The following is an 11,669-nucleotide window of genomic DNA, read 5'->3' as shown; positions in this document are numbered from 1 at the left end:
GCAGCCTCGTTCTCTTATGGCTGCGTTCGGCCTTTTAGTTCAAAATGTCTTTCAACACAGAGTTTTTGGATAATTCTCTTCTAATTTTTGTACAGAAACATCATGCTAAATGTTTATGTGGTCACAGCAGCGCAAAATTATGACGAATGAGGAGGTGGATTGACGTAAAAGTCACGTGAATTCTGAAATGGCTGTTCAGACTGATATGTACCACATATGAAAGCGCCTCAAATCGAAATCGAAGAATGTCAGGTGTGTTTTTTGCTGTTCACACCGACACACACACACAAATCTGTGTCGCACATGAAGAAAAAGACAGGATTTGGGCCACTTTTACCTGCTGTGTGAACAAAGCCTTAGAGTACATTTTCAGCTGCCAAAGAGATTTCATTTCTTCTTTCCAGCAAAGTATTAAAACTTTTGTCTCCTGGTTTCTCCGTACAGGGATAGTTCAAGTAGACCAAGAAAGAGATCTCATAATCGTGGACAGTGATTCCCAGGATACGGCCTGAACAGAAAGAGAAGAACATCAACTCGTGCGTCCTCTCGAAAAACTTTGTTTTCATTTTCAGACGCATAAAGAGTTTGATTTTGGAAACCTGCAAACCGATTAATGAAGGTGCGCCAAGACTTCTTGAAAAGTCCCACCGTTGTGGTTGATGATTTAAAATAACATGCACATTTACCTTATGGATGAAAACCAATACATGCCGAAATCTAATGTTCAACGATGTTTATTATCATGCACAGTAGAATTTTGACAATTTTCAATCTGGCCTGATAACTTTTAATAAGCTTTATGGCTGTTTAAGTCTGATTTGGACCAAACTGCACTGCCAGCGGGGATCATCCATTGAAGATCCTTTAAAAATGGCATGTACATGCACAGGTTTGAAGTTTGTTCTTTGTGTTTACTGTAAGTTCTTGATGTTTCTATGTTTACATTTGCTTGATCTGTTTAAGATCTTCAGCAGCACATAAACATGAAAGTGCAAGAAAGTTTAACTCGTTCGAAGCTAGTTTACTCGGCGTAGCTTGAGGCAATCTTAAGTATATTTTGGCACCCCAGCTCAATATTTCAGCTTTGTACAAGACCAGGCTAGGCCTACTTTCTAATAAACATTGTTCCATTCTTGTGGTTTGCTGCCCTGTTATTTTAATATATAAAGAATTTCATTTTAAAACGGCATTTATCATTAGTCTGAGACTTCCCATACAAGGTCTCGTCCGTTTTCATGGGATTAAGCCATTTCAGCCAGTTTAGACAAACAGGGCCTGATTCTGGAACACACACACTAATGATGTACTGGAGGTACAGTTCAGCATTTTCCCCAGTTGACCTCAAACTCCTTGGAACCACCGGTGGGTCCAAAACGCTCTTCGTCATGTTCTTCATAACGTTCATGTTCCATAAGCTCCATTCAGAAGCTGGGCGTCGTGTGAGGCTGTAGCTCTTCTCTCCAGTCTAATAGACGGTGATGTCATTTTAAACCCTTATAATAAAAGAAGCTGAACTTTGTTTTTCTACTGAAAGTCGACCCGTTTTTCCCCAAATCTGGGCTCTAAACTATAAACAGACGGCGTCTCTTCAGTGATCTGCTCTGGAAACATCACTTTAATAAAATAACACAAAGAGCGGCGCAGATTTTTGGCTTTCAGCAGTGAACTGTAAGCATGTACTTGTATGTGGCCCATAAGTGGAGATCATAAAACACATACTGTTTATTTGAGGGGAGCTTTTACAAAAAATACATAAAAATCTGCATTTATTTGGTGCAATTACTGGATAATTTTCCTTACGATTTGGTCTTGAAAATTCAGATGGAAAAACAAAATAAACCCACGAGCATAAGACCTAAATTACAGCCTACGGTCTTAAAGTTTCTTTATAAAGATGTTTCTTTAGTAAAGACAGTCATTCTATATAGAACCAAGAACACTCAACGACCCATTTGCATGCTTACAAAGATCTTTGAAATGTTTCTTGAGACTGATGGAGAGCATGCTGTATAGGGTTCTAGATAGAACCAGAAAGGGTTCTACTATGACAGACTTGTTCTATTGTTACATCATTTTGGTGCTATTTTCAAAAAGGTGCTATATTGAACCATATACAACATATCAATCTTAAGAACCATGTTTAAGCATGCAAATTGGTTGTTGAGTGTTTATGGTTCACAGTCTTGACTAAAGAACCCTTGAAGAACCTTCCATTTTAAATATATATATATATATATATATATATATATATATATATATATATATAAAAATTACAGTTGCAATATTAGTCGGAAAAATCACATTTAGATATTTTTCCCCAAACTGTTCAGCCCTACTGGTCAGTTTCTGACCACAGGGCCACTGCTGATATTACTTGGGTGATAGACCATGTTCAGAACAGCAGTGACACTGACATGCCCCTCCCCACCGCCTCAGTATGTTTTAAAACGAGGCCCATTTTAACATGCCTTCATCCACTTGGCCTTGGCCATTTACCCTCGGGGGAAACCCCAAAGGCATCTCAAGGGCTATTACATTTCTTCAGTAGCTCAAGTGAAGTTTACAGTGGGATCTTGTGAACATAAGTGTCAACCTCAGCCGCAGAGTTGCTTTACAACCCTGAAAGAAAATGCAATAAAACTGCAATAAATATTTCAAAGTGATATTTGATTTGCTGGGCTTTACCCCCAATTGTTATTCATGAATGTTTCCACAACTTTAGTCAGCTAAAGCCCACTCAGCCAGCAACAACACCCGAACAGCAACACATCAGCTTTTAAACCAAAGCCTAAAGCTAGACAAATCAATCGTTCACAACTTTTACCTATTTTAAGTTCACATTTATAAGCATATTACTTTGCAGCTCAATAAAGCTAACCTAGTGGTGGTCGAGTGGGGTCAGATTGGTCAGTCCCCCTCCTTCCCCTGAGTGATGAGTTGAAGTTGGCGAAGGTTGGCAAATATCAATGCTGATACAGGATCATAGTAATGTGTGGTGTGTGGTGCTGGTACAAGTATGTAAGGCACAGCAGTGTTACTGGGGTTTTTATACACGTCAGGCGTCTCAAACTCCTTTTGGGCCTCAACTTACCAGCTAATTAGCAAGGCCTTCATGAGTGTATGAAGAGAGAAAATGCTCGTCTCTACAGACCTATGACCCAGAAGGAGCCCAATTTGCAACCCCTGGGCTAACGAATCACACAAACTGAAAAAGTAGTTTCCAGAAAGCTTGAAAGAACAACACTATCATGCACTTCGTCAAAAACACATTATGGTGCGGTGGGCAGCGCTGTCACCTCACAGCGAGGAGGGCCTGGGTTCAATTCCCCGACCGGGGTCCTCTCTGTGTCTGCGTGGGTTTCCAACGGGTTCTCCGGTTTCCTCCCACAGTCCAAAGACATGCAGTCAGGCCGATTGGACATGCTAAATTGCCCCTGTGTGCGAGTGACTGTCTGTGTCTGTCTGTCTGCCCTGTGATGGACTGGCGACCTGTCCAGGGTGTATCCTGCCTTCCGCCCGAAGACTGCTGGGATAGGCTCCAGCACCCCCCCGCGCCCCTGACGGAGAAGCTTGGACAATGGATGGATGGATGGGCTATTTCTCGTATATATATAAAGGCCATTCCCAACAATGCACACAATAGAAAAAATAAAATTCAAATTTTGCAGTGGAGCCCTTGAATCCCATTACATAATCACCAGATTAGTTATTGGACACTGACCATGGTTTCAACTGTTGTTATTTCCATGTTAATGTTTCCTTGAGATTCACATTCCTTGAGATTTCAGTCATATTTTTCTCTCTCTTGGCTTTAGTTTCGAAGTGGCACCAGCCCCTTTCACTCGCCATGCATCCATGACAGCAACCGTAAACTCAGCAGCAGTCGAGAGACTTCAAACAGGGCCGGTGGGCGGCTAAGCCAATTAGCACAGCCGTCCATTACGCTCCCATGAATATTAATATCATCCTCTGGCACAGCTGAGTGGAGCATTTAAAGCCGATTTAGGCATGTCAAGATTCAGAAGATTCAGGCAAATGAAATAGAAGACAAGTGTTTCTTTGCTTGTTCCAAGTCCGAAAGCTAAATTAGTCTGTATAATTATGAGAGCAGCGCTAATTTAAGATCATCGACTTTAATACAGAGAAATGTTTGGGTTTCTGTGCGACCGCTTGCTCTCAGACAGCAAGCACAACTGAGGCAACGAGTGCACTACACAACTGTCAGAGTACCAGTATTAGTCAACGGCGGTTCTCCCACAAATGACAAAACAGACATTATAATTACAGGGTTATCTCGATCTACAGAACATGGGGAATCGCCGTCATTTCTTCTGCTCAGTCCCAAGCTTAACAAGGGGATCACAAAGGATCACCAAATCCTTTACAAGACAAAAATCCATCCAGTTAGTTCATGTTGCACAATTCAAAGAAGGAGAATAAAAGAACAGCTGAGAATAAAATATAAAAAAAATCCAAGGAGAGTCCTCAAACGGCACCGCAAAGCAGACTAACGAAGTAGGAATTACTTCGAGAGTCGCTTTTCAGAGTCCGCTCACCAAAAAAAAGCCGAGCACAGCCCACACAGACGCTGCTGCAGTGTAGAGGACAAGTCCACTTAGGTATCAACATGAGGGACGCTAACTGGACACATCGCTCACTTTCGGGCCTTCATTTTCCGCCTTGTCTCCTTCCCTGGTCGCTTCTGTGAAACAAACAAAAAACATTTTGGTTCAAAACGTGCATGTACACTGATCAGGCACAACGTTCTGACCACCTCCTCGTTTCTACGCTCACTGTCCACTTTATCTTCTCCACTGACTGTATAGCTGCACTCTGTAGTTCTACAGTTACAGACTGTAGTCCATCTGTTTCTCTGATACTCTGTTACCCTGTTCTTCAGTGGTCAGGACCCCCATGGACCCTCACTGAGCAGGTACTATTTGGGCGGTGGATCATTCTCAGCACTGCAGTAACATTGATGTGGTGGTGTGTTGGTGTGCGTTGTGCTGGTCTGAGTGGATCAGACACAGCAGGACGCTGTGTTGGCTTGATATTTTTGGTTGGTGGACTATTCTCAGTCCAGCACAGAGGTGTTTAAAAACTCCAGCAGTCTGATCCACTCAGACCAGCACAACGCACACTAACACACCATCACCACATCAGTGTGGCTGCTGGAACTGGAACAAGTTACGCTCTTGCGCCCTCGTGTGTACAATTTAAAAACGGTCCTCAAGTTGAAGGAAAATTCCCACCTATTCAAATATCAGTTTTTAACTGAAAGCAAATGGTCAAGCATTTATCATTGGTCACCCCTAAACACCTCATGAACGGTTATAGAGCAGGTAAAATGGCATAAAGAGAGCCTTACGTTTTTCTTCCCTCCTTTGTTGAACTTCTTTCCTCCTTTCCCGTGAGCGGTTTTGGCCCGGAACCCGGACACGTCGTTAAAGCTCTCTTTCGTGTTCCATTTGGAGCCTTTCTTCTTGCCCCCAAAACCAAACTTCTGATCCTTGTACTTCCTTTTAGCGTTAGGGCTGAGGACAGAACACAGAACAGGGTTTACTTTATGAAAACGTATGTGGAACAGAACAAGGTCCTTCTGCAGGGACACAACAGGAGGTAGGGTGGCTGGATGTTTTTGGGTGGCTGGATGGTTGTGGAAGGGAGGGTGGATCTGGGTGGTTAGATGATAGTGCGTGGGTATATGGATGGTTGGTAGTGGGTGAGCGAGTAGGATGGTAGGGAGGATGGATGGTTGTGGATGGTTTGGGTGGTTTTTTGGGTGGTTTAGGTGAGGATGGTTTGGGAGGGAGGGAGGATGGATGGTTGTGGGTGGTTGGATGATGGATGGATGATAGTGGGTGGGTCGGTGGATGGATGGATGGGTGGTTGTGGGTGTGTGGATGTTTTTGGATGGTTTGGGAGGGAGGGAGGGAGGGAGGGAGGGAGGGAGGGAGGGATGGATGGTTAGGGTGGATGAATTTCACACAGGTCTGTCTCTGGAAGCAGTGATGCTTTTTATCTTCTGAAAATAACAATCCAAGCTATTTTCTCACTGACCAGTTCCACGCCTCTTTAAGTAACTATGTCCAAAAGCCGATTCCAGTCAACTCCTTAAAGAAACTCCACTGATCTCTCTGAATTTCTACATAGTCTAATCATTAAGAAGTGAACTAAGCCATTCCGGTGGTCTGATGTGAAACGGTGCTGGGAACCCAAACGGCTTGCTTTTTCATACTAAAAGAGTTTGTTGCAGTTTGTAAACACTGTTAAAGCTTCAAAACACACCACTCACTCCTCCGTCCGTACATGAAACTGAGCTGCGAACGCGGCCCGGACTGAATTCACTGCTTTTGTGATGTCATGAAAAAACTAATCTATTACATACATCCACCTCCTGCACCTACATCACTACAGCCCTGTCCACTCTGAAGATACACCGAGTGTTTCAGCCTGGACTGCTTTTTGAACGAGGCACGATACAGCACAGCCAATCAGAACGGATATAGTTTGCATACACTGGTCTTAAAGGCACAGCAACAAAAACAGCCAGTTTAAATCGAAGGGCTAAAATTAACATAGTAAAAACATAGCAGGGGTCATACTAACCCTTTTTTGCTCATCTGTGACTTGGACGCAGTTGACCCTTTCTTCCCCTCCTGATCTCCTTCCAAGAAGTCCAATTTGTCCGTCATACCTGAGGAAGATCAGTGCACCGATAAAAGTGTTTTTCCTCCCAATTCATTGAAGTTCCTGAGTCACATCTGCTCATTTTGTGAGTAAAAAATATGGAACAACAAACCAAACCTTTCTGATATTTCTTGACCGCGGTCATCATGGCCTTTTTCGCTTTCTGTCTCTTCTGCAGTACCTCTACTTGCACCTGTGAAAAGGTAAAGGCAATTTGAATTCCAAAAAAAGTGCAAGGAAAAAAAAAAAACAACACCCAGAGTTCATTTGCAGCAAGAGCCAAGTTCAAAGCTGACCTTTTTGCCAAATTTCCTCTGTTCTCTCAGCTTCTTGGCTTTCTCGGACTTCTCGATTGCCATCTGCTTTTGCATGAGCTTTTTCCTGACCTGAAAAAAAAGCAGACAAAAATGAATGGTCTGTGCTTCCAAGAATATTCCAAGAGATAACTGATGACTTTCCAGGCACTGACAAACACTAAGGAGCAGCAGTACTTTCATGTTTATAGTGCAACCAAAATCAAGAGCACTTCAAGATCACAATTCTGCAGGTTTATCACAAACCATGAACATCATTTCTCCTTCGCCAGTCAACTCGAACGATCTCAAATCACGTCGAGTCTATGAAACACAAGAACTGAAGTATTCCTGCGAGTACTGCTTTCAGTCACAAGAGCATCAGTGAGGTCAGATCTGAGGTCAGTTTGATCGGTTCTGGATGCTCCAGCTCATCCCGAAGGTACTGGATGGAGATCCATCACTCCAGAGAATGCAGTTCCACTGCTCCACAGCACCTTCAAACAGCTTACCTAGTAGATATAAAGGTGCTGGTTGTTCACAGAAGCAGTGAGTGAGGTGAAGAATGTACCTTCTGCATATGCTGATCTGTTTTAGCCATCTCTGCAAAGTAATCATCCGGCCGCTTGGTAGGAATCTGCAGCTTCTTTAACTTCGGCAGGGCCTCTAGAACAGTCGCTTGAGCCTGGCGATAGCTGGGGATGCGGCATTAAGGGTTACGCGTTAATACACATGGCGTCTGAATGGCAGTTATAGCTGCTCAAACATAAGATGGGCTCAAACAAACACCTTCACAGGTGTTCAGATACATACGATCAGAGAACAGCGTGAAATAACTTAGCTACTGTGCAACTACAGCCAAAGTAATAATCGATGCTTGGAGGTATCGTGATTCTCTCTTGAAAGATTCTGACTCGCTTCACAAAACATCCTAATCGAATTTTTATATCCACCTTATTTTATATTTATATTTATTGCATTTGGCTGACGCTCTTATCCAGAGCAACTTACAATTTGATCATTTTACACAAGTAGGCCAAGGTGGTGTTAGGAGTCTTGCCCAAGGACCCTTATTGGTATAGTGTAGGGTGTTTGCCCAGGTGGGGATTGAACCCCAGTCTACAGCGTAGATGGCAAAGGTGTTAACCACTACACTAACCAACCACCTTTTAATTTTAAATTGCGCTCTTCCTTTTCTGTCAAATAGACTCACTTTTTTTCATATACAAGATGGACGTGGCTTTGGAACTCACTCCTTTTCTTGAGCCCAGGCAGCAGTCCAACATCATCGAAAGCTTCACTATGTAAGTTTTGGGGATTTGGAGACCTCTCTGGTGGAAATGCACTATTGCATGCAATGTGTAGTCAAAGCTTGGTGAAGGACGGATGTAAAGTGTCTATGACTGTCATCATATCTTCATTAGCACAATGTTGATTTTGCATTTTAAAACCTAAACGTCAAGCTGCACCTTCTTTTCGACTCTATGCATAAGACGTTAAAGATTTATGACGTGGCCAGACAGATTAACGACTCAACTCCTCTGACTTTTAAGTGATTATCCCAGGCTTTACAGGGCGACTCACAACAGCACATGCTGACCATATTTTAGCTCCTGACTTGATTGACTTCACTGAAGTCATCGTCGAATTTCTCAGTATAATTAACATAATTTTCATGGAAAATTGAATAAAGCCAATGTTACAAAAGCATATAAACTACTAGTAGAGTTGAAAGTAGGTCTATACGCTGCACCTCGTTAATGACAAATGCAGGAGAAAACCTCAATGTAAAAACAGACACATTAAGAAGTTTTACAACCACATCCGGGCACTGAATCGAAAGCAGGACGAATCATGAGGTGCCCAGAGATTCCCATCCCTAAAACGTTGCATACCTAACGAAACACACACTTACAAGTACATTTCCCTCTGAAAATCGTCCTCGGCGTCGATTTCTCCACTGCTTTGTTTTTTGTTTAATGTCCCCTCGATTTTCGCCAAAACGTCCACTGCTGGGTGGTTAGTGAGGTCCAACCTCTCCACCCACGGCAGGTTCTTCTTAAACTCAGCCAGGCACATCTTCAGACCCTCCTTGTAAAACAGAATGTAACCTCGTTAATATTACACAACCACCTCACAGCGTAACCCACGTGAAGAACAGCGGCAGAGGGGACTCACTATGTTGTTGACGGCCTTCTTTGGTTCTTCCAAAGGAACATTTAACCCGGGCTTAAGCAGCCCCTTGGAAAACGCCTCCTGAAGCTGAATTAAAAAAGAGAGAGAGAGGGATGGTCTTCAGGTGTCATACAATTGCATTATAAAGAATGACATATCTGCATCAGATTGGGGGCAGACGTGGGCTGGAGGTTAGGCGACCAGCCTTGCACCCGAAAGGCCGCTGGTTCGATCCCCTCAGCCGACAGTACAGGACTGAGGTGCCCCTGAGCAAGGCACCTTACCCCCAACTGCTCCATGGACGCTGCAGATAGGGCTGCCCACCGCTCTGGCCAAGTGTGCTCACTGCCCCCTAGTGTGTATGTGGTGTTTCACTGAACTGATGGGTTAAATGCTGAGGTGAAATTTCCCTGTTGTGGGACTAATAAGGGTCACTTAATCTTAATCTTGAATACCGTTTATTTCTGTAGGGTCATCAACTGTGTTAAATGACAAATGGACACATCGTGTAGTAACAGGGTTTTCCAGAGAATAACAGATCAATAAACACTAATTTGAATGATCAGTTCAGTCGGACCGTATGTCTAATGCTGATATTTATATTAAAACCAACGCTGATATTGATTTGATTCCTGCCCTGGTTTAGACTATTAAGCAGCAAGTAAACATTGTTTCGTTGTTTCCCCTCATTAAAATGAAAAATGATCAAACGTTGCTTTCGGTTGGGCTACTTATGTGGGATTAGAACTGGACGATATAGCAAATAGAAAACCCACAATATTTCAGGATGTCTTTTGCGATACAAGATGTTTTTTCTGATATCTTCAGTTAGGATGTACAAAGTAGTGCCATGTTTTTAAAAATACCATCAAAAACTACGAATCCATACCACGTAATGTTTTACACTGCACTACATTCAGTTAAACACGACAAACTGTGCTGTTTTTTGATCAAATATGCAGTCGAGAAGCGAACATATCCAGGACATCAGAAAAGGCATGTTTTGACATATCGGGATGTCATTTGTCATGACGGCGATAAATTCTGTCACACTGCCCAGCTCTATGTGGGACCCTGTACAGGTAGGCACATCTTATCTAACTGTAAGACGTAATTCTAATCAATCAGAATCAAGCTTTACTGGTCAGGCAGGCTTGTAGGCTTCGCATGCAAGGAATCTGGTTTTGGGTAGAGGAGCTCACAGAGCGCAGCATCAGACAGACGGTCACATGTAGAGGAGGAGATCAAATAAATATGAAATATAACAAAATACAATAGAATAAAACATGCATTCCTACCAACACACACACACTCACTCAGGCACACACACACACACACACACACACACTCACACAGACACACACACTCACACACACACTCATTCACACAGACACACACACACTCACTCACTCAGACACACACTCACTCACACAAACTCACTCACTCACACAGACACATAGACACACACACACTCACTCACTCACACAGACACACACACACTCACTCACTCACACAGACACACACTCTCACTCACTCACTCACTCACACACACACACACACACACAGACCTGTAAACCTTACAATGTGCACACTAGTGGCAGAGAAAGGGGTCAGTGGGGTGACCGACAGATGAGTGGACTGATATGGCAGGTAAACAATGAAGTGCAGATAAAGGAAATCAGGCAGACGCCAAATGTCCCCCTATTCCCAAAATACTGCCCTACAAAGGCCATTAAATCTCCACACTCACACCAACTACACTACACTAGCAGTCCAGCAAGAGCGGCTGGGTCAGCGTTTAATCTGACCTCCACACCGTCCACACCGTCCACACTCTCACCTCTGCGTCCGACAGCTCGCCGTAATCCTCCTCGGAGTCCAGTCCCATCTGGGTTTCCATCTCCACATCTGCCATTTTAACCGCGAGCGGGTTCTTCACGAGGGTGAAAGAACGGAGGAGAACTTTTCTTCCCTCTCACGTGTCGCCAAATGCCCCACGCAGCGCGGGCCAAAAAACCGTCCGGGCAGCAACTCAGATCATCCGACAAGAGTTCCGACCAAGAGTCGCCTCCTCGAAGTGCAGTAGCTGTTTAACTGAGTGTCAGTAAAATGATTCAAGTATTAAACGTTTTCCTATCATGATCATCATCATCATCATTTCTGTCCGAAATCACAAATCACGTTAGAATCCTTTTTCTTTTTTTAAACGACTACGTGCAATATTTTAGATCGCATAACGGATCAATGCGACGAAGCTGAGCTTCTGTAGGGTAACCGTTCTCTATCACCGAACCCCTAAGGTGACGCTGTGGTTATTATTACTATACTGATGCCGCGATTTACTTCATCGAGGGCACGAGTTACTGTACTGAGTACACAAATTACCACATCGAGGCCACGCGTTATGATAATAAAAAAAAAAAATAATAAATCATATATTTCAATAGAAGTAAAGCGTGTTATTTAAAAAAATACGAATCAGTGAAAACTGTCCCTGAGTATACTGATAAC

General features: G+C 43.3%; 1 protein-coding gene across 1 annotated transcript; it reads right to left on the bottom strand.

Annotated features, from left to right (window-relative positions):
- Positions 1-4,114: 4,114 nt before the first annotated feature.
- ebna1bp2 (EBNA1 binding protein 2) lies at positions 4,115-11,246 on the bottom strand. Its single transcript, XM_017703397.2, has 9 exons — positions 10,999-11,246; positions 9,162-9,245; positions 8,899-9,074; positions 7,555-7,678; positions 6,987-7,076; positions 6,808-6,883; positions 6,610-6,697; positions 5,369-5,534; positions 4,115-4,702 (listed from the first exon to the last, which is right to left on the bottom strand). The coding sequence occupies exons 1-9, from the start codon at positions 11,071-11,073 to the stop codon at positions 4,655-4,657; spliced, it is 927 nt and encodes a 308-aa protein (XP_017558886.1). The 5' UTR covers positions 11,074-11,246; the 3' UTR covers positions 4,115-4,654.
- Positions 11,247-11,669: the final 423 nt, after the last annotated feature.

This window comes from Pygocentrus nattereri, chromosome 2, assembly GCF_015220715.1.
Source record: "Pygocentrus nattereri isolate fPygNat1 chromosome 2, fPygNat1.pri, whole genome shotgun sequence".
Classification (NCBI taxonomy): Eukaryota; Metazoa; Chordata; class Actinopteri; order Characiformes; family Serrasalmidae; genus Pygocentrus; species Pygocentrus nattereri.
The sequence above is the reverse complement of the archived record's forward strand: the minus strand, read 5'-3'. Positions and strand labels throughout refer to the sequence as shown.

Excerpts from the sequence above, each read along its gene's own strand:
- ebna1bp2 (XM_017703397.2), bottom strand. The coding sequence starts at position 11,073 with ATGGCAGATGTGGAGATGGAAACCCAGATGGGACTGGACTCCGAGGAG. Across the intron at positions 9,246-10,998 it reads GCGAGCTGTCGGACGCAGAG|CTTCAGGAGGCGTTTTCCAA; the intron begins GTGAGAGTGTGG and ends TTTTTAATTCAG. Across the intron at positions 7,679-8,898 it reads TTTCAGAGGGAAATGTACTT|CTATCGCCAGGCTCAAGCGA; the intron begins GTAAGTGTGTGT and ends CCGCATCCCCAG.